The sequence below is a fragment of the Boleophthalmus pectinirostris genome, unplaced genomic scaffold (genome assembly GCF_026225935.1).
Source record: "Boleophthalmus pectinirostris isolate CB_2022bp ecotype Guang Dong unplaced genomic scaffold, ASM2622593v1 HiC_scaffold_17, whole genome shotgun sequence".
Taxonomy (NCBI): Eukaryota; Metazoa; Chordata; class Actinopteri; order Gobiiformes; family Gobiidae; genus Boleophthalmus; species Boleophthalmus pectinirostris.
Genome location: NW_026571115.1, coordinates 32,937,212 through 32,962,935, shown reverse-complemented (window position 1 = coordinate 32,962,935; position 25,724 = coordinate 32,937,212). Strand labels below are relative to the sequence as shown.

Below are 25,724 nucleotides of genomic sequence, written 5' to 3'. Positions count from 1 at the left end.
AAACAGTTTTCCTTAATTACGCACTTCATTTCACTTTCATAGTTTTATTATTACCAATTACCCCAAACCGAGGATGTCCCAGTTTTTTATTTTGAAAATGTGGTCACCCTAAATTCTGTAGCCTGATATTTTGAAGTAATATTACTTTTACTCACTACCCTAGGGTGACCAGACGTCTCTATTTACCCGGGACAGTCCCAGTTTTGAGCTCTGTGTCCCATGTCCCTGCAGATTTATCAACACCAGTGATTTGTCCCAATTTTATACAAGAAATGTCTCTATTTTTGACCAATTTGATCCCTGCCAACAGTAAAGAGAGTCACATATTGTCATTTCTTTGGGTAAAATACAGAAAAGCTGCTTAAAAACAACCTAAACACAAAGAAAATGTGACTAATTACACACTCGTTTAACAATTTTATTATTACCAACCACACCAAACCGAGGGTGCCCCAGTTTTTTATTTTGAAAATCTGGTCACCTTAAATTGCGTAGCCTGATATTTTGAAGTAATTTCCCTATTTTTGACCTGTCAGCAGTAAAGAGAGACATAAATTGTCACTTGTTTAGGTAAAATACAGAAAAGCAGTTTAAAAACAAAAAAAAAAAAAGAAAATGTGACTATACTCACTTACTCTATACTCACAGTTTTCCTTAATTACACACTCGCTTAACAATTTTCTTCTTTTTTATTATTACCAATCACCCCAAACCGAGGGTGTCCCAGTTTTTTTTTTTTGAAATTCTGAAATTTTGAAGTAATATTACTTTTACTCACTACCCTAGTGTGACCAAACGTCCCCATTTACTCGACACAGTTCCACTTTTGAGCCCTGTGTCCCCTGTCCCAGCAGATTTATACAAAACCAGTGATTTGTCCCAATTTTATGCAAGAAATTTCCCTATTTTTGATCAATTTGATCCCTGCCAACAGTAAAGAGAGACATAAACTGTCACTTGTTTAGGTAAAATACAGAAAAGCTGCTTAAAAATGACCAAAACTCAAACAAAATATGACTATACTGACTCCGTTTTATACTTACTCTATACTCAGTTTTCCTTAGTTACAACACTCGTTTAAGAATTTTATTATTAACAACAACTCCAAACTAGTATCCCAGTTTTTTTTATTTTGAAAATTTGGTCATCCTAAATTCTGTAGCCTGATATGTGACCAGATGTTCCTATTTACCCAGGACAGTCCCAGTTTTGAGTCCTGTGTCCCCTGTCCCAGCAGATTTATCCAAAACCTGTGATTTGTCCCAATTTTATACAAGAAATGTCCCTATTTTTGACCAATTTGATCCCTGCCAACAGTAAAGAGAGACATAAACTGTCATTTCTTTGGGTAAAATACAGAAAAGCTTCTTGAAAATTTCCAAAACACAAAGAAAATGTGACTCTACTGACTCTGTTTTATACTTACTCTATACTCAGTTTTCCTTAATTATTCACTCGTTTAACAATTTTATTATTAACCAGCCACTCCAAACCAAGGGTCCAGTTTTTTATTTTGAAAATCTGGTCACCCTAATTCTGTACTGATCCAGACGTCTCATTTACAGTCCCAGTTTTGAGTCCCTGTGTCCCTGTCCCAGCAGATTTATCAAAACCAGGGATTTGTCCCAGTTTTATACAAGAAATTTCCTGTTTTTGGACCATGATCCCTGCAGTAAAGAGAGTCATAAACTGTCACTTGTTTTGGTAAAATACAAAAAAGCTGCTTGAAAATTTCAAAAACACAAAGAAAATGTGACTCTACTGACTCAGTTTTATTCTCACTTACTCTATACTCAGTTTTCCTTAGTTACAACACTCGTTTAAGAATTTTATTATTAACAACAACTCCAAACTAGGAGTATCCCAGTTTTTTTTATTTTGAAAATTTGGTCATCCTAAATTCTGTAGCCTGAAATGTGACCAGATGTTCCTATTTACCCGGGACAGTCCCAGTTTTGAGCTCTGTGTCCCCTGTCCCTGCAGATTTATCAAAACCAGTGATTTGTCCCAGTTTTATACAAGAAATGTCCCTATTTTTGACCAATTTGATCCATGCCAACAGTAGAGAGAGACATAAACTGTCATTTCTTTTGGTAAAATACAGAAAAGCTTCTTGAAAATTACCAAAACACAAAGAAAATTTGACTATACTGACTCTGTTTTATACTTACTCTATACTCAGTTTTCCTTAATTATGCAATCATTTCACAATTTTATTATAACCAACCACTCCAAACCAAGGGTATTCCAGTTTTTTATTTGAAAATCTGGTCACCCTAAATTCTGTAGCCTGATATGTGACCAGACGTCTCTATTTAACCCGGGACTGTCCCAGTTTTGAGTCCTGTGTCCCCTGTCCCAGCAGATTTATCAAAACCAGGGATTTGTCCCAGTTTTATACAAGAAATTTCCCTGTTTTTGACCTGTCAGCAGTAAAGAGAGTCATATAGTGTCACTTGTTTTGGTAAAATACAAAAAGCTGCTTGAACATTTCCAAAACACAAGAAAATGTGACTCTACTGACTCAGTTTTATTCTCACTTACTCTATACTCAGTTTTCCTTAGTTACAACACTCGTTTAAGAATTTTATTATTAACAACAACTCCAAACTGGGAGTATCCCAGTTTTTTTTTATTTTGAAAATTTGGTCATCCTAAATTCTGTAGCCTGATATGTGACCAGATGTTCCTATTTACCCAGGGACAGTCCCAGTTTTGAGTCCTGCGTCCCCTGTCCCAGCAGATTTACACAAAACTAAGTGATTTGTCCCAATTTTTTATACTAGAAAATGTCCCTATTTTTTGACCAATTTGATCCCTGCCAACAGTAGAGAGAGACATAAACTGTCATTTCTTTAGGTAAAATACAAGAAAAGCTTCTTGAAAATTACCAAAACACAAAGAAAATGTGACTATACTGACTCCGTTTTATACTTACTCTATACTCAGTTTTCCTTAATTATGCAATTGTTTCACCATTTTATTATTACCAACCACTCCAAACCAAGTGTGTCCCAGTTTTTTTATTTTGAAAATCTGGTCACCCTAAATTCTGTAGCCTGATATGTGACCAGACGTCTCTATTTACCCGGGACAGTCCCAGTTTTGAGTCCTGTGTTCCCTGTCCCAGCAGATTTATCAAAACCAGGGATTTGTCCCAGTTTTATACAAGAAATTTCCCTGTTTTTGACCTGTCAGCAGTAAAGAGAGTCATAATTGTCATTTGTTTGGGTAAAATACAAAAAAGCTACTTGAAAATTTCCAAAACACAAAGAAAATGTGACTATACTGACTCTGTTTTATACTCACTTTATACTCAGTTTTCCTTAATTATTCACTCGTTTCACAATTTTATTATTACCAGCCACTCCAAACCAAGTGTGTCCCAGTTTTTTATTTTGAAAATCTGGTCACCTTAAATTACGTAGCCTGATATTTTGGAGTAATATTACTTTTACTCACTACCCTAGGGTGTCCAGACGTCCCTATTTACCCGGGACAGTCCCAGTTAAAAAATGACCAAAACACAAAGAAAATGTGATTACGCTGACTCACATTAGTGCAGAGTGCATAACAGAGTTCCTTTATTATGCTCATGTTTCACAGTTTTATTATTAACAACTAACACAAACCAAGGATGACCCAGTTTTGTTTTTGTTTTTTTGAAAATCTGGTCACACTATTCTTCATTTTGATTAAAAAAAAAAAAAACCAAAAAAAAACTGGGACATCCTTGGTTTGGGTTAGTTGTTAACAGTGTCGGGGAGTAACAGATTACATGTACCGGAGTAATGTAATCAGAGTACAAATGATGAGTAACTGTATTCAGTTACAGTTACTGTTTCAGTGAGTGGTAATTGGATTACAGTTACTTTGTTGAAATAAATGGATTACAGGGCGGTAATTTTCAGTTCTCACATTTTGGGATAAACTGGGACTAAACCAGGTCTAAACTAGATCTAAACCAGAACTAAACTAGGACTAAACTAGGATTAAACCAGAACTAAAACCAGAACTAAACTAGGACTAAACCAGGACTAAAACCAAAACTAAACTTGGACTAAACTAGAACTAAACTAGGACTAAACCAGGACTAAAACCAAAACTAAACTTGGACTAAACTAGGATTAAACCAGAACTAAACTAGGACTAAACCAGGACTAAAATCAAAACTAAACTAGGACTAAACTAGAACTAAACTAGGACTAAAGCAGGACTAAAACTAAAACTAAACTAGGTCTAAACTAGGACTAAACTAGAACTAAACTAGGACTAAACCAGGACTAAAACCAAAACTAAACTTGGACTAAACTAGGATTAAACTAGGACTAAACTAGGACTAAATTAGAACTAAACTAGGACTAAACTAGAACTAAACTAGGACTAAACCAGGACTAAAACTAAAACTAAACTAGGACTAAACTAGGACTAAAACTAAAACTAAAACTAAAAACTAAACTAGGACTAAATAGAACTAAACTAGGACTAAAGAATAAACTAGGACTAAATTAGAACTAAACTAGGACTAAACCAGGACTAAAACCAAAACTAAACTAGGACTAAACCAGAACTAAACTAGGACTAAACCAGAACTAAACTAGGACTAAATTAGAACTAAACTAGGACTAAACCAGAACTAAACTAGGACTAAATTAGAACTAAACTAGGACTAAACCAGGACTAAAACCAAAACTAAACTTGGACTAAACTAGGACTAAACCAGGACTAAAACCAAAACTAAACTTGGACTAAACTAGGATTAAACCAGAACTAAACTAGGACTAAACCAGGACTAAAATCAAAACTAAACTAGGACTAAACTAGAACTAAACTAGGACTAAACCAGGACTAAAACTAAAACTAAACTAGGACTAAACTAGAACTAAACTAGGACTAAACCAGGACTAAAACCAAAACTAAACTTGGACTAAACTAGGATTAAACTAGGACTAAACTAGGACTAAATTAGAACTAAACTAGGACTAAATTAGAACTAAACTAGGACTAAATTAGAACTAAACTAGGACTAAACCAGGACTAAAACCAAAACTAAACTAGGACTAAACCGAACTAAACTAGGACTAAACCAGGACTAAAACCAAAACTAAACTAGGACTAAACCAGAACTAAACTAGGACTAAATTAGAACTAAACTAGGACTAAACCAGGACTAAAACCAAAACTAAACTTGGACTAAACTAGAACTAAACTAGGACTAAACCAGGACTAAAACCAAAACTAAACTTGGACTAAACCAGAACTAAACTAGGACTAAACCAGGACTAAAACCAAAACTAATCTTGGACTAAACTAGGATTAAACCAGAACTAAACTAGGAGTAAACCAGGACTAAAATCAAAACTAAACTAGGACTAAACTAGAATTAAACTAGGACTAAACCAGGACTAAAACCAAAACTAAACTTGGACGAAACTAGGATTAAACCAGAACTAAACTAGGACTAAACCAGGACTAAAATCAAAACTAAACTAGGACTAAACTAGAACTAAACTAGGATTAAACCAGGACTAAAACTAAAACTAAACTAGGTCTAAACTAGGACTAAACTAGAACTAAATCATAACTAAAACCAAAACTAAACTTGGACTAAACTAGGATTAAACCAGGACTAAACTAGGACTAAATTAGAACTAAACTAGGACTAAATTAGAACTAAACTAGGACTAAACTAGAACTAAACCAGGACTAAACCAGGACTAAAACCAAAACTAAACTAGGTCTAAACGAGGACTAAAACCAGGACTAAAACCAGAACTAAACTAAAAAGCATGACAATATCAAGTAATCCAAAGTATTCAGATTACATTACTCACTTTAAGTAATTTAATGGATTCTGTTACAAACTACATTTTGGGGTATGTAATCTGTAATCTGTAGGGGATTACATTTTAAAAGTCACCTTCCCAACACTGGTTGTTAATAATAAAACTGTGAAACAAAAGCATAAATAAAGGAAATTGTTCTGCACTCGGCCCATTTATGATTTATTCACGACTCATATGTAAAACAGTTTCCACTCTTTTTCACTGACAAAATTTCAAAACTTTTCCATGACTTTACAGCACCTACATGTGTAGAATTGATCAGGCTTTTAGGACTAAATATGAAACGTTAACTCTTTCCACTCACATTATGGTTTGGTTTTATAGTTTTTTAATATTCAAAATCCTGTCAGTGGATTTATTGTCGTCTGTTTTAAACAAAAGTCGCAGACGTTCAGAAATAATCAGAATAGCTTCATGAGAACTTAACAGAACGCTGGAGTTGCGTGAAAGAGATACTAAAATTCCCTGACTTTTCCAAAACTTTCATGGAAGTTGCAAAATTCCATGACTTTTTCCAGGCCTGGAAAATGACATTTTCAATTTCCATGGCTTTTCCAGGATTTCCATGACCGTGGGAATCCTGAGTTGAGTCATATTTTCTTTGTGTTTTGGTCATTTTTAAGCAGGTTTTCTGTATTTTACCTAAACAAATGACAATTTATGCCTCTCTGTGGTGGATCCCTCTGCCACCGCTCCATAGTGTCAGTATTATTTAATTTTCATTATTATTTACATTAAGTTAATTACACTAATTTAATTTAATTCTGTTATTTAGACTTATGTTCTAATTTGAGTGCACGCATTTTAGTTAATATAAGTCTAATTTACTTACACTTGTTCTTTTTGTTTTTTTGAGCACCGGACGGACGGACCCTGGGAGAGACCATCAGGACTCAGCAAAGGGGGGGAGCACTATTTAGTTTGTTTTACTAAGTTAATTTGTTTAGTTTGTGTTAAGGTCACATTATTATCACTTATTATTTTCTGTATTATAATTATTTGCTTTTTTTACTTTGTTTACTTTGATTAAGTTATTGGTTTAGTTAGTAAATTAGTGTAATTCCTCCCTCTTGTGTTTAGCTTCAGTTGGTCCTCAGGTATTTAAACACACCTGTTCCTTTGTCTGGTTGGGTTAGTTTGTTCTGTTCAGTTTGATTTTGAGTTACCCCAGTTGGGCCCAGCTTTTTTGTTAGTAATTTGCCTAATTTAAGCCTTTGTTAAATTATATCTTTTTTGGCTTTTTTGGCTTTATTAAATTTAAACTTATTTTATTTCAGACTTACCTTGTCTTTGCCTTTCTGTTTGGTCCACTACACTCTCTTTGCTGTTGGCAGATTTCAAATTGGTTAAAAATAGAGACACCGGGGACATTTCTTGTATAAAGAAAGAAAACAGTAGGTCTAGATGTAGGCAGTTAACAAAGAAAGTTAGGCTGCTTAATATAAATAAATCTGTGAAAAAAGAGCCTAAATGTAACAAATTGTCCATTCATAACTTACTTTGTGGGTCAAACATCATCTGTGGGACGTCTGACGGTGCTTTTTTGTTTTCTTATGGTCATTTTCAATGTTGTAGTTGCATGAAAGAGATACTAAAATTCCATGACTTTTCCAAAACGTTCATTGAAGTTACAAAATTCCATGACTTTTCCAGGATTTCCATGACCGTGGGAACCCTTAGCGGTGTCAAACTCAACTTCACAGAGGCCAAAATTAAAAACTGGGACTAAGTCGTGGGCAAAACTAAAAATGTATTGAAAATTTTCAACAACGTCTACATGTTTCCTCTTCTGTCGAGATATATAATCTTAAACCTTTTCTTATTACAATAAATGTTTGATAATAGTTTTGCTTAAACATTGAATTCTGAACATGGATATAATATAATAATAACAACATTTAAAAAAAATAATGTCTCTATAGTCTATTTTTGTAGCCAGTGGGCAGCTCTTACACATATTTGATATGATCTTGCGGCCAGTGTTGGGAAGGTGACTTTTAAAATGTAATCCCCTACAGATTACAGATTACACACCTCAGAATGTAGTTTGTAACGTAATCCATTAAATTACTTGAAGTGAGTAATGTAATCTGAGTACTTTAGATTACTTGGTTTACTGTAGAGAAGCAAAGACTGTTTGTCTGATAAAAGAAAATAAAAAAGCCCAGACTTTACTGAACCAAATTAAAAATATTATTAATAGAAGACGAGGAAACACGTCCACACAGCAGGATTCAGTCCTGTTAAATCCTGTTTTAGACATGGTTTAGACCTGGTTTTAATCCTGGTTTAGTCCTGCTTTAGTCCTGTTTTAGACCTGGTTTAGACCTGGTTTAGACCTGGTTTTAATCCTGGTTTAGTCCTGCTTTAGTCCTGGTTTAGACCTGGTTTAGACCTGGTTTTAATCCTGGTTTAGTCCTGTTTTAGTCCTGGTTTAGACCTGGTTTTAGACCTGGTTTAGACCTGGTTTTAATCCTGGTTTAGTCCTGCTTTAGTCCTGGTTTAGACCTGGTTTAGACCTGGTTTTAGACCTGGTTTTAGACCTGGTGTAGACCTGGTGTAGACCTGGTTTTAATCCTGGTTTAGTCCTGCTTTAGTCCTGGTTTAGACCTGGTTTAGACCTGGTTTTACACCTGGTTTAGACCTGGTTTTAATCCTGGTTTAGTCCTGCTTTAGTCCTGGTTTAGACCTGGTTTTAGACCTGGTTTGGACCTGGGTTGGACCTGGTTTAGACCTGGTTTAGAGTCCAGCAATGAGTGCAATTACCAAGAAAAAAAAAAGGTGTTTGTTTATTTCAACAAAGTAACTGTAATCCAATTACTAATAATTGAAACAGTAACTGTAACTGAATACAGTTACTCATAATTTGTACTCTGATTACTTAACTTCGGTACATGTAATCTGTTACTCCCCAACACTGCTTGCGGGCCAAAAATAATTCTTTTGTGGGCCAGTCTGACATGTCTGACTCAGTATGGTCACATTTTCTTTGTGTTTTTGTCATTTTTAAGCAGCTTTTCTGTAATTTACCCAAACAAGTGACAATGTGTGTCTCTCTTTACTGTTGGCAGAGATCAAAAGTAGAGACACCTGGGACATTTCTTGTACAAAACTGGGACAAATCATTGTTGTGTTTTTTTGTATAAATCTGCAGGGACAGGGGACACAGGGCTCAAACCTGGGACTGTCCTGAGTAAATGGGGACGTGTGGTCACTTTATTCTTACATGTAAAGCGGCGTGTTGGTGCGTCCGGTGCGCTTGTACGTGGGCACCGGCTCGTGGGTTCGTGGGCGGGGAGCAGCGGGTCCAGTGAGTCCCCCCCCCCCTCCCCAGTCCCCCCGGAGCAGAGCGGGGCGCGGGGAGCGGGGAGCGGGGAGGCAGCAGTGGCAGCAGCAGCGGCGCTCTGCCTGTGGTGCACTGCATACCAGAGACACCGGAGGATACATGCCTGCATTTCAATCGTGTGGCGAAGCAGCGACGAACAGAAGCAGCAGCACCAGCAGCAGCAGCACCACCGGCACCGGCTCTGTCTCTCCAGCGGGACTCCGAGCCGAACACAGTGGACTAAAAACCGGGGACTTGGACCATTGAACCGGGACTAGCACCAGGAGGACTTTTCCCCCCCGCGTGACACCAGGTAAAACCCGGCGCGAGGACCGTGGACGTAACCCGCGTGGACAATCATTCCCCAGCAGTTTTGCGTTATAAACCCACCCAAAAAAGTACGTTTCTGCGTAGTTTTTTTTAACCACATTTATGCACACGCTTGCGTTATTTCACCAAAAAACCTCAAATATCTAGCGTTACATCTTAAAACCACTAAATAAGTTGTTTTTAACGCAGCACTGATACCAGTTTTAGTGTTTTTGTCCACCGTTTAGCGTCTGCATTCATAAAGTTGCACATGTTCGCTACTGTAGTTTTAATTACGTGACAATTCGGGTCGTTTTGCGCTAAAATACTCGCGTTATCTTTCTTAAATTGTTTCCATTTTATTACGCGCTAAGCACCTGCGAGTATTTTTATTCCTTCTCGATGCGTAATAATGATAATCGTGGACTTCAGCGCTTAAGTTTTCACGCTGTTTTCGTTTTGGGGACTCGCCAAATGCCCAGTCATGGTTGTAATAGGCTCGGTTTTCTGCGTTGTGATGTCGCTGTGGCGCGCGTACGAGCTCGTGGAGATGTGTTTTGTTTTATTTTCTGTATCGTGTCGTGTTTTTTTTTGGTGTACTGTGGGGGGTAATTCGTGTCCCCTCGGTCCTCGGTGGAGACTACGCACTATGCGCATTGCTGTGGCACGGTTCAGGGACAGTGGGTCTGGAGAGGAGAGGAGTGTTGCTGTCGCTGTTGCTGTTGTTGCTGCTGCTGCTGGTCAGACTTTGATTACGATCCCAAAATACAGTCCTGACCCAGTTTGTGCACATGTCTGTTGCTCTCTCGAGTCTCTGCTGTCACTTTTCTCAACACCCATTGTCTCCTTTAGATCTTATTGATTTAGATTTAGACTTTGACTTAAACTTTATTGATCCACAAGGGAAATTATCTGGACACAGTAGCTCACACATCACAATATTACAGAAAAAAATAAATAAAATGGTAATAATGCATTCTGAAATAAGTAGCGTAAATTCTACTCTCTACAACTGTACAACAACTCACATTTATGTAACAGATAATACTCCCTACAACTGTACAACAACTCACATTTATGTAACAGATAATACTCCCTACAACTGTACAACAACTCACATTTATGTAACAGATAATACTCCCTACATCTGTACAACTCACCATTATGTACCAGATAATACTCCCTACAACTGTACAGTACAACAACTCACACTTATGTGATAGATAATACTCCCTACAACTGTACAACAACTCACCCTTATGTAACAGATAATACTCCCTACATCTGTATAACTACTCACCCTTATGTACCAGATAATACTCCCTACAACTGTACAGTACAACAACTCACACTTATGTGACAGATAATACTCCCTACAACTGTACAGTACAACAACTCACATTTATGTAACAGATAATACTCCCTACAACTGTACAACAACTCACCCTTATGTAACAGATAATACTCCCTACATCTGTATAACTACTCACCCTTATGTACCAGATAATACTCCCTACAACTGTACAGTACAACAACTCACACTTATGTGACAGATAATACTCCCTACAACTGTACAGTACAACAACTCACCGTTATGTAACAGATAATACTCCCTACAACTGTACAACTCACCATTATGTGACAGATAATACTCCCTACAACTGTACAACTCACCCTTATGTAACAGATAATACTCCCTACAACTGTACAACAACTCACTGTTATGTAACAGATAATACTCCCTACAACTGTACAACAACTCACTGTTATGTAACAGATAATACTCCCTACAACTGTACAACAACTCACCCTTATGTGACAGTTCACCCTAACAGATTACCCTTTATTCTTAGATATTATTGATTTAGACTTAGACAAACTTTACTGATCCACAAGGGAAATTATTTGGACACAGCAGCTCAATCATCACATTATAAAACAATAACAAAGAGAAAAAAAAACATTAATGGTAATAATAAATTCTAAATAAGTAGCAAAAACAGGTGTCAAATACCAAGATCTAACAGTTACTCACTGTCCGCATCTGTAAATAGTTCATGTAGTTTAATGTATAATGTCAGAATATTTGCATTTGCAGTTGCAATGCAAATATTTTGTGGTTATTTCTATTATGATTTTATTACATGTTACATGTTCCATTGTATAAGAATGTCAATCTTTTAATTGCCCGAAATAAATACATAAAATAAATAATAAATAAAATAAATAAGACATAATTATTGATGATTGACAGGACGCAGGGTTGTCTGTTACATAACGGTGAGCTGTTGTACAGTTGTAGGGAGTATTATCTGTTACTTGAGGGTGAGCTGTTGTACAGTTGTAGGGAGTATTATCTGTTACTTGAGGGTAAGTTGTTGTACAGTTGTAGGGAGTATTGTCTGTTACTTGAGGTTGAGCTGTTGTACAGTTGTAGGGAGTATTATCTGTTACTTGAGGGTGAGCTGTTGTACAGTTGTAGGGAGTATTATCTGTTACTTGAGGGTGAGTTGTTGTACAGTTGTAGGGAGTATTATCTGTTACTTGAGGGTGAGCTGTTGTACAGTTGTAGGGAGTATTATCTGTTACATAGTGGTGAGTTGTTGTACAGTTGTAGGGAGTATTGTCTGTTACTTGAGGGTGAGTTGTTGTACAGTTGTAGGGAGTATTATCTGTTACTTGAGGGTGAGTTGTTGTACAGTTGTAGGGAGTATTATCTGTTACTTGAGGGTGAGTTGTTGTACAGTTGTAGGGAGTATTATCTGTTACTTGAGGGTGAGTTGTTGTACAGTTGTAGGGAGTATTATCTGTTACTTGAGGGTGAGTTGTTGTACAGTTGTAGGGAGTATTATCTGTTACTTGAGGGTGAGTTGTTGTACAGTTGTAGGGAGTATTATCTGTTACTTGAGGGTGAGCTGTTGCACAGTTGTAGGGAGTATTATCTGTTACTTGAGGGTGAGCTGTTGTACAGTTGTAGGGAGTATTATCTGTCACATAAGGGTGAGTTGTTGTACAGTTGTAGGGAGTATTATCTGTTACTTGAGGGTGAGTTGTTGTACAGTTGTAGGGAGTATTATCTGTTACTTGAGGGTGAGTTGTTGTACAGTTGTAGGGAGTATTATCTGTTACATAACGGTGAGTTGTTGTACAGTTGTAGGGAGTATTATCTGTTACTTGAGGGTGAGTTGTTGTACAGTTGTAGGGAGTATTATCTGTTACATAACGGTGAGTTGTTGTACAGTTGTAGGGAGTATTATCTGTTACTTGAGGGTGAGTTGTTGTACAGTTGTAGGGAGTATTATCTGTTACATAACGGTGAGTTGTTGTACAGTTGTAGGGAGTATTATCTGTTACTTGAGGGTGAGCTGTTGTACAGTTGTAGGGAGTATTATCTGTTACTTGAGGGTGAGCTGTTGTACAGTTGTAGGGAGTATTATCTGTTACTTGAGGGTGAGTTGTTGTACAGTTGTAGGGAGTATTATCTGTTACATAGTGGTGAGTTGTTGTACAGTTGTAGGGAGTATTATCTGTTACATAAGGGTGAGTTGTTGTACAGTTGTAGGGAGTATTATCTGTTACTTGAGGGTGAGTTGTTGTACAGTTGTAGGGAGTATTATCTGTTACTTGAGGGTGAGTTGTTGTACAGTTGTAGGGAGTATTATCTGTTACTTGAGGGTGAGTTGTTGTACAGTTGTAGGGAGTATTATCTGTTACTTGAGGGTGAGCTGTTGTACAGTTGTAGGGAGTATTATCTGTTACTTGAGGGTGAGCTGTTGTACAGTTGTAGGGAGTATTATCTGTCACATAAGGGTGAGTTGTTGTACAGTTGTAGGGAGTATTATCTGTTACATAACGGTGAGTTGTTGTACAGTTGTAGGGAGTATTATCTGTTACTTGAGGGTGAGTTGTTGTACAGTTGTAGGGAGTATTATCTGTTACTTGAGGGTGAGCTGTTGTACAGTTGTAGGGAGTATTATCTGTTACTTGAGGGTGAGCTGTTGTACAGTTGTAGGGAGTATTATCTGTTACATAACGGTGAGTTGTTGTACAGTTGTAGGGAGTATTATCTGTTACTTGAGGGTGAGCTGTTGTACAGTTGTAGGGAGTATTACCTGTTACATAACGGTGAGTTGTTGTACAGTTGTAGGGAGTATTATCTGTTACTTGAGGGTGAGCTGTTGTACAGTTGTAGGGAGTATTATCTGTTACTTGAGGGTGAGTTGTTGTACAGTTGTAGGGAGTATTATCTGTTACTTGAGGGTGAGCTGTTGTACAGTTGTAGGGAGTATTATCTGTTACTTGAGGGTGAGTTGTTGTACAGTTGTAGGGAGTATTATCTGTTACATAACGGTGAGTTGTTGTACAGTTGTAGGGAGTATTGTCTGTTACTTGAGGGTGAGCTGTTGTACAGTTGTAGGGAGTATTATCTGTTACTTGAGGGTAAATTGTTGTACAGTTGTAGGGAGTATTGTCTGTTACTTGAGGGTGAGTTGTTGTACAGTTGTAGGGAGTATTATCTGTTACTTGAGGGTGAGCTGTTGTACAGTTGTAGGGAGTATTATCTGTTACTTGAGGGTGAGTTGTTGTACAGTTGTAGGGAGTATTATCTGTTACTTGAGGGTGAGCTGTTGTACAGTTGTAGGGAGTATTATCTGTTACTTGAGGGTGAGTTGTTGTACAGTTGTAGGGAGTATTATCTGTTACATAACGGTGAGTTGTTGTACAGTTGTAGGGAGTATTGTCTGTTACTTGAGGGTGAGCTGTTGTACAGTTGTAGGGAGTATTATCTGTTACTTGAGGGTAAATTGTTGTACAGTTGTAGGGAGTATTGTCTGTTACTTGAGGGTGAGCTGTTGTACAGTTGTAGGGAGTATTATCTGTTACTTGAGGGTGAGCTGTTGTACAGTTGTAGGGAGTATTATCTGTTACTTGAGGGTGAGTTGTTGTGAGTTGTTGAGGTTTTACCGGCTTGTCAAAGCCTGATCCCGTCAGATCTCAGAAGCTCAGCAGGGCCCGACCTGGATGGGAGACACTGGGAAAATCAGGAGCCACAGGGGGGCGCCAGTCACATTAACTGTTGTTGTGTCCTTAGGCAAGACCGATGGCGCTGACTGGCATGGCAGCTGCAGCCCAGGGCAGCTGTGGCTACAATACTAGTTTATCATCACCGGGTCTGGAGTGAATGAATAATGCTGAATAATGTTCTGTAAAGTGTCTGTGAAAAGTGCTATATAAATAAAGACTTACTTACAGTTGTAGGGAGTATTATCTGTTGCATAAGGGTGAGTTGTTGTGCACTTGTAGGGAGTATTATCTGTAACATAAGGGTGAGTTGTTGTACAGTTGTAGGGAGTATTATCTGTTACATAAGGGTGAGTTGTTGTACAGTTGTAGGGAGTATTATCTGTTACATAAGGGTGAGCTGTTGTACAGTTGTAGGGAGTATTATCCGTTACATAAGGGTGAGTTGTTGTACAGTTGTAGGGAGTATTATCTGTTACTTGAGGGTGAGTTGTTGTACAGTTGTAGGGAGTATTATCTGTTACATAAGGGTGAGTTGTTGTACAGTTGTAGGGAGTATTATCCGTTACATAAGGGTGAGTTGTTGTACAGTTGTAGGGAGTATTATCTGTTACTTGAGGGTGAGTTGTTGTACAGTTGTAGGGAGTATTATCTGTTACATAACAGTGAGTTGTTGTACAGTTGTAGGGAGTATTATCTGTTACATAACAGTGAGTTGCTGTACAGTTGTAGGGAGTATTATCTGTTACATAACGGTGAGTTGTACAGTTGTAGGGAGTATTATCTGTTACATAATGGTGAGTTGTAGGGAGTATTATCTGTTACATAATGGTGAGTTGTAGGGAGTATTATCTGTTACATAATGGTGAGTTGTAGGGAGTATTATCTGTTACATAATAGTGAGTTGTAGGGAGTATTATCTGTTACATAATGGTGAGTTGTAGGGAGTATTATCTGTTACATAATGGTGAGTTGTAGGGAGTATTATCTGTTACATAATGGTGAGTTGTAGGGAGTATTATCTGTTACATAATGGTGAGTTGTAGGGAGTATTATCTGTTACATAATGGTGAGTTGTAGGGAGTATTATCTGTTACATAATGGTGAGTTGTAGGGAGTATGGTGTGTACAGTTATGGTCTATTTTATTACCTTGAAAACGTTCTGTAGATCAGTCATCAGTAACTTGGTTCGGTGATATCACCCGCATCATCTCCATGGGGATACTTGATTTAATGCCATATTGTGAAACATTCCAGGCAAAGAAATAACCTTCCACCATGTCAGAGTTTGTGTAACTTTAATCCATGTGTGAATTATTGAGCCTTGAGTTTTCATGATGGCTTCTCTTCACCAAACTATCTCAATATATACCCCAAAACTGCAGCCAAAAAAAAAAAAAAAACATATTTGGGAAAACTTCTACTTAGAGCATTTTTTCCCAAAGACTAGGTCATGACCCTCAGGTGGGTTGCAAGAAAAAAAAAATTGTGTCACCTTGTCACAATCTGCATGTAGGTTGAAATGCTAAGACATGTTTTGTATATTTTTAACAATTTTGTTCCAATTTTTGCTGGTTCAATTGAACGCTGAAAAGAAAAAGAAATGAGCTACATTAAATGTCCAAATAGGCGACTTATGGATCCTTTTATTGCTGCTCCAATAACTGTTTTTCATTGTTTAAAACTTGAGTCAGTCAACCATAAAATATCCTCATTAATGTTCAAAAATGGTCAAATCCACTTCAATTTTGTGATTTATGAATAATGTCTATTGACTTGGGTCGTGAACGTTTCTGATCCTTAAAATATGGGTCCCCAGAAAAAAAGTTTGGGAAACATGAACTTAGGCTACGTTCAGACTGCAGGGCTTAATGCTTAATTCAGATTTTTTGTGTGAAATCCGATGTTTTTGCGAGGTCGTTCACATTTCCAATTAAATTCGACTTGTATGTGATCTCCAGTGTGAACGTTAAACGGCCCAAAAGTGTCCCGCATGTGACACTGGAGACACGACAACGTCAACCGCAGCGAGCGTGCTCTGTGTTTACGGAAGTCGCCTAAACATAGCCAAGTCCACCGCGTGATAAGGTGTAGGTGGGATGAATGCGCCTTGACCGTTCAGACTGAAGTCGCGTGTCACAAGATCGGATATGTATCGGTTTCAGGAGCACATGTCCAAGTGTCCTGGGTCGCATTTTAAAAAATTGGATCTGTGTGGTTCAGACTGTCATTAAAAGATCACATACAGGTCACATAGGGGCCAAAAAAATCAGATTTGGGTCACTTCAGGCTGCAGTCTGAACGTAGCCTTGGAGTCTGGATGTGAAAGTAAAAACTGTGAAGTACTCAGGTAATTGTAACAGAGTACATGTGACTGGACAAACTTGGACCAGGTTTATCCAGACCTGAACCACCAGGACAAGCCCCAACAATTAAGTATATCATGTTTTTTTCTGATCTAGGCCATGTTCTAATGTTGTTTCCTCATCACAAACGGACCTGGAGTTGTGTTTCGTTTCATTCACACATGTTTAACGCACAAACCCTGCATATTTAGGTTCTTCTCTCAAACCGAAAACACTGTTCCGCCTTGTAATACTGGAATGATTTGGATGATTTCAGCCCAGAAATTTCGAACAAAAGGTAAAAGGCGGCTTCGCGATATCACAAAATGGAACAGAGCTTTTTGTTTGAGCTTTGGAAATGTAGACAGACAAACAAAACACAACTCCTGGTCTGTTTTTGAGGAGATAACAACATTCTAACATGTCTTAAATCTCATAGAAATCAATTTTGTGTAATATAAGACCTTTAAACTGTAAATATTTTGAGTTCCACCAGTGTAAGACAGCAAAATACTTCATGACCACTGCTTTTCCTCTTTCGTATTATAGAGAAAAGTGACTAACTGATGGAAAACCTGATGTCAGTTCCCTCCCGTGACTCAGACAATGCCCCATACGCTAAATTTAATAACGTGAACGAGACACTAAAGCTTTCAAATACCTCCCGGGCGTTCTCATCCTTGACATACTCACATCATGTAGATACAGAAGCACGAATGGTATTTGCTGATAGATTTTTTTTTGTCGATGAGTTGCCTAATTCACCCTTCGTATCTTCTTGTGTCATGTCTCTATAAACAGCTCAGCGGGGTCATGGTTCGTAAATGCACCGAAACAGAAAACGTGCACGCCGGATTTGTGGATTTGGACACGCTCGCTGTCGGCCTATTCATCTTCTGACTTATACTTTTTTTTTATTGGCAACAACCGTAGCTCAAATAACAGAGAAGTTAAGAGTTTGTGGAAAGGGCTAAGATACAGACTATTAATCATAAATCAGGGTAAAACGTCTGTGTTTTGGCGCTCAAATCGCTCGTCTGATCGTAGAACTTTGGTTTGCCCTCGTCCGCGTCAGCTTTAAAGTCTTTACAATGAAATGACATTACAAGGACGCCAGCTATTTTTAGAGTGCAGGTCACGTTGCGGTATTAAGCCTAGATTTAAGCAAAGCTCCTCCCCGATCATCTATATCGGGGACTTTTCTAATAATGCAACATGCCCACTTTTAGTCAAGTAATTGTCGAGCGTAAAAGTAAAAGAACGAGAACTTCACACATCAGTTACTTGAGATTCGTGCGCTGGAGGAGAGGGAGCACCCCAAGAACAAATTGTGAGTTTTATTAGACCACCTGAGCTCTCATTCTGTTTGCCTGACGAAGATCTAGTGCCAAAACGTTGCACGGTTTGTCCTAATAAAACTCAGAATTTGCAAGTAAGACGGTGTGTGGGATTTTTCTCTATGTTCTCTAAGTGTAAAAGTAAAAAATAAATAAATACACGTGCAATTCGTCCATGTCTGAGCAATCTTTAAACGCTTATTTTCAACCAGGAACCGATATTTTATCTTAAAAGTCAAGTTCTAGTAATAATAATAGAACAGAGAACAACAGACTGTTAATGTATTTTTTTGGACTATAAGTCACTCTGGAGTATAAGTCCCACCAGCTAAAAAATGCATAATGAAGAAGAAAAAACATATATAAGTCGCACTATTCGGGGGAAAATAATTTTATGAAATCAGAGACCAGAGACATTTCACCTTAAAAGTCAAGTTCTAGTAAAAACAATAGAACAGAGAATAAGAGGCTGTTAACGTCACATATGAACAGTTCTTCAGATAAACTATAACATAAACAACAACAACAGAACAAGTTTAACAAACTCTCCATCTCACTCCAAATCACTAAATCCATTCAATTCTTCATCCTCGGTGTCACTTCTGAGCAACTCCTCGACCTCCGGAGGTAAACAGAGCGCCGCTTCCTCTTCGCTGTCGTCAGACTCAGCATCAGTTCCAGTTAGAATTATTCTGGTCTTTCTGAATCCAGACAGGATGGTTTCGGTGTCACTGAAGTCCAGACTTTGTCCATCCATCCAGTGACTTCAGGAAAGTTTCATGGTGCATCCTTCCGCTGTCACAAGTTTCTCGTTCACTCCAAACTTTCTTTCTGCTGCTCAGTTACCGTTTTTGGCTTCATATTTCACGACTTGCAGTTTGTAATCTGCAAAATATGATTTTCTTTTTGGGGGCATTTGTGCTCAGTCTTCTCAGTCGTCTTTATAAGTTTGTTTAGATGTTAAATTGTTCAGTGGTGCAGAAGTAACGGTTTGATCGACTGACATGATACAGACAGGACAGAGGCTCTTTCTGCAGGAGACATGCGCAGTAAGGAGCAAAGTGACAGTGGTGCAGGAGGAACAGGAGCAGCAGATACTCACACACAAGACTTGAGCTTCTCCACGCTTCAGTGTGAAAATTTGAATATATAAGTCGCACCGGAGTATAAGTCACAGGAAACACCCAAACCATAAAAAAAGTGTGACGTATAAGTCCAAAAAATACTAAAATACTGTTGATCGATCTCCAATTTTATTTTCTTTATCGGTGATACGTGTAGGATTCTTCTGCTCATTACTGTGATGTGCAGATATCCATTGGAGGGTCTGACAACTTCACAGCTCTTTGTTGTGATGATGTTTACAGCGATATCAGCTCCCATTGGGCACTGCGGTTTTCTAGCTCGGAAATCAGCTGACTTCTTTCTTTTATTACATTGTTTTAGATCAATATTTGTGATTTAAAATGTCCAAATTATAACGTAAAGATCTACAGGTGTCACAGATTGTAACTTTATAGAAGACACAAGCACATTTTGACGTACGTTGACTCAAAACTTACTCTTTTCTCGTCTCTCGCAGGTGTCCCCATCGCCCTTTAGGTAGCCCCACCCCCTCACAGATCCGACATGTCTCAGCGCAGCGGGCAGGAGGACCCCGAGCGGTACCTGTTCGTGGACCGGGCCGTGGTCTACAACCCCGCCACGCAGGCCGACTGGACCGCCAAGAAGCTGGTGTGGGTGCCCTCGGAGCGCCACGGGTTCGAGGCCGCCAGCATCAAGGAGGAGCGGGGCGAGGAGGTCATGGTGGAGCTGTCGGAGAACGGCAAGAAGGTCCTCATCAGCAAGGACGACATCCAGAAGATGAACCCGCCCAAGTTCAGCAAAGTGGAGGACATGGCCGAGCTCACCTGTCTGAACGAGGCCTCGGTGCTGTACAACCTGAAGGACCGCTACTACTCCGGACTCATCTATGTGAGTAATGTGGTGACGGCGAGCGCTGAGAATGTGGACGTGTGGAGTGACAGACAGGCAGAGATACACAAAGGAAAACAAGTGTCACTCATGGTAGAGAAGTAAAAGTGTCTCTACGATACCTAGGAGTGTGCAAAAATGTCAAAATATCAATGAGTGCGTATACATGTACATCAATAACCCGGTTATGATCGGGTTTTTTGAGTATCCCGGTTTCTTGATGGTGCATGTAAACGCAGTAACCCGGTTTCAGTAACCCGGTTATGGCAGTATCCCGGTTATTAGAAACCGGGTTACTGTAGCTGGTTTATTCCGATAATAACCAGGATACTTGTGGCATGTATAACGCAGTATCCCCGGTTACTGCAACATAAAGTTGAGTGCGCATGCGTCCAAAAGACACTTTCCAGCCTTTCACCACAACAGTAGTGACATAAATAAATTGACCAACATAAATAAAGTGAAAGTGACCAAACGAGTGAAATGACTGTAAAATAAAGAGCTGCGCTAAACCTGCACACGTACAATCTGCACTCGTACGACCTGCACTCGTGTGATCGCTGAAAAGCTAAAACATGAACTATCTCCTATACGACACACGCACGGAACACACTCACCATCATCAGCACCTCTTCTGTCACAGAAATAACACACATAATCCACAGAGTCATGTCATTTAGTCCAAAAACTCCAAAAGAAACTGATCTCATCAGCGGCGCAAGGAGCGAGTTGTTTTTATCGCCGCTAACAGTTTATGCTAATTAGCCAAACGGTCTTAAGTTTCGTTTCTGTAAAACATAAACAAATGTGATCACAGCTGAATTATCTGATCAAACGGGCTGATGTGTCTATAGTGTTTATGGTTTATATGTTGTAAAGTTGAGTTTATTTATGCAGAAGATTTTAATGAAGAATCTGCACAGTGGATTGTGGGAGATCTCGTAGCTCCTTAGCTTCTTATGCTAAAGGAGCTCACGGTTTGTATTTTTCCTGGTTTATGAAATTGATTTAAGTTAATTTTTGCGCCTGCGCATTTGTAAGATTATGTCAAGAAACCGGGATACTCCATTTGATCATGTACACGCGGATATGAGTGTCCCGGTTTCTCAGTGCGCATGTAAACGCAGTAACCCGAATACTGACAGAACCGGGATATGGCTAATAACCGGGTTATTGATGTGCATGTATACGCACTCACTATATCGTTTCGTTTAATGCAGAGGTTTTCAACGTGGGGGGTCGCGGAGGTACTAATAGTTGCTGGAACGGGCGGATTTTAACGTTCCGGAATTTTACGGGCGGGTCAGGACTAAACCAGGACTATACCAGGACTAAACTTGGACTTGAGAGAGACAGAACCCCAAGCGAGAGAGAAAGCGCGATCGGACGACGTCTGCGATCTGCTCCGGTCCTTTTGCCTGTGGTCACCCGACGGTCTACGAGGGCGCAGTTCAGTTTTGGTTTAGTCCTGTTTTAGTCCTGGCTTAGTCCTAATTCAGTCCTGGTTTAGTCCTCCTGGTTCTGTCCTGAAATCAGCCCTGGGTTAGTCCTGGTTCAGTTCTGGTTTAGTCCTGTTTTAGTCGTGGTTTAGTCCTAGTTCAGTCCTGGTTTAGTCCTCCTGGTTTTGTCCTGGAATCAGCCCTGGGTTAGTCCTGGGTCAGTCCTGTTTTAGTCCTGGTTTAGTCCTGGTTTTAGTCCCTAGTTCAGTCCTGGTTTAGTCCTGGTTTAGTCCTGGTTTAAGTCCTGGTTTAGTCCTAGTTTAGTCCTAGTTCAGTCCTGTGGTTTAGTCCTGGTTTTGTCCTCCTGGTTTTGTCCTGGAATCAGCCTTGGGTTAGTCCTGGGTCAGTCCTGGTTTAGTCCTGTTTTAGTCCTAGTTCAGTCCTTCTGGTTCTTTCCTGGAATCAGCCCTGGGTCAGTCCTGTTTTAGTCCTGGTTTAGTCCTAGTTCAGTCCTGGTTCTGTCGTGGAATCAACCCTGGGTTAGTTCTGGGTTAGTCCTGTTTTAGTCCTGTTTTAGTCCTAGTTCAGTCCTGGTTTAGTCCTCCTAGTTCTGTCCTGGAATCAACCCTGGGTCAGTCCTGGTTGTCCTAGTTTCCTGGTTTAGTCCTGGTTTAGTCCTGGTTTTAGTCCTGGTTTAGTCCTGGTTCCCTGGTTAGTCCTGGTTTAGTCCTGGTTTAGTCCTGGTTTAGTAGTTCTGGTTTAGTCCTGGTGTAGTTCTGGTTTAGTCCTGAGTCTGGTGTAGTCCTGGTTTAGTCCTGGTTAGTCCTGGTTTAGTCCTGGTTTTAGTCCTGGTGTAGTCCTGGTTTCCTGGTTGGTTTAGTCCTGGTGTAGTTCTGGTTTAGTCCTGGTTAGTCAGTTCTGGTTTAGTCCTGGTGTAGTCCTGGTTTTGTCCTGGTTGGTTAGTCCTGGTTGGTCTGGTTAGTCCTGGTGTAGTCCTGGTTTAGTCCTGGTTTAGTCCTGTCTGGTGTCCTGGTTTAGTCCTGGTGTAGTTTCTGGTTTAGTCCTGGTGTAGTTCTGGTTTAGTCCTGGTGTAGTCTGGTTTTAGTCCTGGTTTAGTCCTGGTGTAGTCCTGGTGTCCTGGTTTAGTCCTGGTGTAGTTCTGGTTTAGTCCTGGTGTAGTAGTCCTGGTTAGTCCTGGTTTAGTCCTGGTTTAGTCCTGGTTTAGTCTGGTTTAGTCCTGGTTTTCCTGGTCTGTTAGTAGTTCCTGGTTTAGTCCTGGTGTAGTTCCTGGTTTAGTCCTGGTTTAGTCCTGGTTTTAGTCCTGGTTTAGTCCTGGTCCTGGTTTAGTCAGTCCTGGTTAGTCCTGGTGTAGTCCTGGTCCTGGTTTAGTCCTGGTGTAGTCCTGTTTAGTCCTTAGTCCTGGTTAGTCCTGGTGTTAGTCCTGTCCTGTTTAGTCCTGGTTTAGTCCTGGTTTGGTTTAGTCCTGGTTTAGTCCTGGTTCAGTCAGTCCTGGTTTAGTCCTGGTTTCCTGGTTTAGTCCTGGTTTAGTCCTGGTTCAGTCCTGTTCAGTCCTGGTTTAGTCCTGGTTTAGTCCTGGTTAGTCCTGGTTCAGTGGTTCAGTCCTGGTTTAGTCCTGTTCCCTGGTTCAGTCCTGGTTCAGTCAGTCCGTGGTGTGGTCTGTGAAGTGATGTCAGTCGAGTCGCGTCTGTGACTTCGTGTTCGTACTGAAGAAAGTGAAAGCCTTTCATTTCATTTCATTTCGTGATTGTAATAATAACAGAGTCGCTGTTTATACGCGACACTTTATTATAAAACACAGTTGTATGACATATATTTAGTAGTATTTAGTCCAGCTCTCCGTTAGGGGGGTTCCTGGCCTGAAAAACGTTGAAGACTCCTGGTTTAATGTGATGATACAGTATCGACATCGTGGGCTGCTGTATCGATTTATCACCAAGAGAACTTTTTGGTTTATTTTACTAGATTATTTTGTTACAGCGCTGCAGTTTTGTTGCTTATTTTGCAGGAAGGAAACTCATTTATGTGACACATTTCATATTTTCTCAGTTTTGATGATTAAAATGGGTGTGTTTTGTTTTCACTTTGCACAAGAAGTGGTTTAACAAAGACTTTTAGTGTCTCTAGTTTGAACCATATTGAACTGATTTGAAATACATCACACTGAATCATATCATGGCCTGTGTATCGAGGTCAGTGTCGGGGAGTAACAGATTACATGTACCGGAGTTACATAATCAGAGTACAAATTATGAGTAACTGTATTCAGTTACAGTTACTGTTTCAGTGAGTGGTAATTGGATTACAGTTACTTTGTTGAAATAAATTGATTATTTTCCTGTGTTCACATTTTGGGCTATTCCCTTTTTTGTTTGTTTTTGTTTGGTAATTCCACTCATTGTCAGACATTAACCAGGTCTAAAACCAGGTCTAAAACCAGGTCTAAAACCAGGTCTAAAACCAGGTCCAAAACCAGGTCTAAAACCAGGTCTAAAGCAGGACTAAAGCAGGACTAAAGCAGGACTAAAACCAGGTCTAAACCAGGTCTAAACTATTACTAAACCAGGACTAAAACCAGGTCTAAACCAGGTCTAAACCAGGACTAAACTAGGACTAAACCAGGACTAAACCAGGTCTAAAACAGGATTTAACAGGTCTAAATCGTGCCGTGTTTCCTCCTCTTCTATCAATAATATTTTTAATTTGGTTAAGGAAAATCTGGGCTTTTTATTTTCTTTTATCAGACAAAACATCTTATGTGAAGATTTCCTCGTCTTTGCTTCTCTACAGCAAATCAAGTAATCCAAAGTATTCAGATTACGTTACTCACTTTAAGTAATTTAATGGATTTCGTTGCAAACTACATTTTGGGATATGTAATCTGTAATCTGTAGGGGAAAACATTTTAAAAGTCACCTTCCCAACACTGGTGTATGAATGTGTGTGTGAATGGGTGAGTGGTTCCTTGTTGTAAAGTGCTTTGAAGGTGGAAAACACTATAGAGAAATGTGACCATTTAAGTTTCAGTTATATGACATATTAAAAGGTTTATTATGTAACTTTTCCTATTCACCCATGACTTAAACTTATCTATCTCCTTGATGACATTCAGGTGACCTAACCAAGCCAAGTTTGTTTGTTTTTTTAATTTTTGTTTTGCAATAAAAACACTTTATTTGGTATTAAACCTTTCTATCTTCATGGAGACGAAACCAGACCAAGTTACAGGTCAGATCTGTGGAGAGGCGACCCCGCTCACAGTCAGAGTGCCTGTTTTTGAAGTATTTTAGAGCTATAAAACCACCTGCAATTGAATAAATGTAAGGTAGAGCTGCTTAATGTCACACTGTGGAACATTAAAGCAAGTGGCAGCGCTCCCACCAGAAAAGTTACATATTGCACCTTTAATTCAAGCAACATTCAGACAAAGGTGTAAGAAGTTATTTAATTGCAGATTCTTGAAGTTGAAATAATATTGAAACCTGTCAAAAAAAACAAAACAAATCTCTCTCACTGAAAAAGGGAGAGAGATTTTTTGTTATTTGTCAAAAAATTCCCCACGTTGCTCTAACACCTGCCACTGTCATTGTCAAACACACCGGTACATTCCAGTCAGCGCACATGTCAACATGTCCTGCCTAGAGACAGGACGAGTGACACTGAAACATCCACAGAGTCTCTCTTCTGTCCAAAAGAACTCCATCTACTTTTTTCATCTATATCTTGATGTTGGCTTTTATTCATTTTGACATTAGTTGTAGTAATAGCAGCTTTTATTTCATCATTTTGCAGCTCTACAAAACAAAACATGGACTAAAAACCCCGTGGATCATGACTGAAAGTGTTTAGGCTGAAGTAAAAAGTACTTATAATACCAGACCGTTTTAAACAATGACAAAATTCCAAGAAAGAAAAGCAGCGTATGAACAGTTTGTGTTTACAATTTCACTTACGACTTACTGAATATTTAAGAGACAAAATATAAAGTAAAACATCTTAAAAAGGAAAATAACAACGTACAAAAGTAAAAGTACAATACTCAAGTATGAATTTTAGGTATCTGTACTTAAGACTGGATGCTTTCTACTTTTACTTCACTACACTGGAG

The 25,724-nt window shown here is 39.0% G+C and overlaps 1 protein-coding gene across 1 annotated transcript in view; it reads left to right on the top strand.

The window, feature by feature from the left end:
• Positions 1–9,240: 9,240 nt before the first annotated feature.
• Positions 9,241–25,724, top strand: part of LOC110172213 (myosin-10-like) — a 249,049-nt gene continuing 232,565 nt past the window's right edge. The window contains exons 1-2 of the mRNA XM_055152335.1: positions 9,241–9,484; positions 19,768–20,159. Coding sequence (XP_055008310.1) covers positions 19,815–20,159 — 345 coding nt within the window. The 5' untranslated portion in view covers positions 9,241–9,484; positions 19,768–19,814. The remainder of the gene's footprint in view (positions 9,485–19,767; positions 20,160–25,724) is intronic.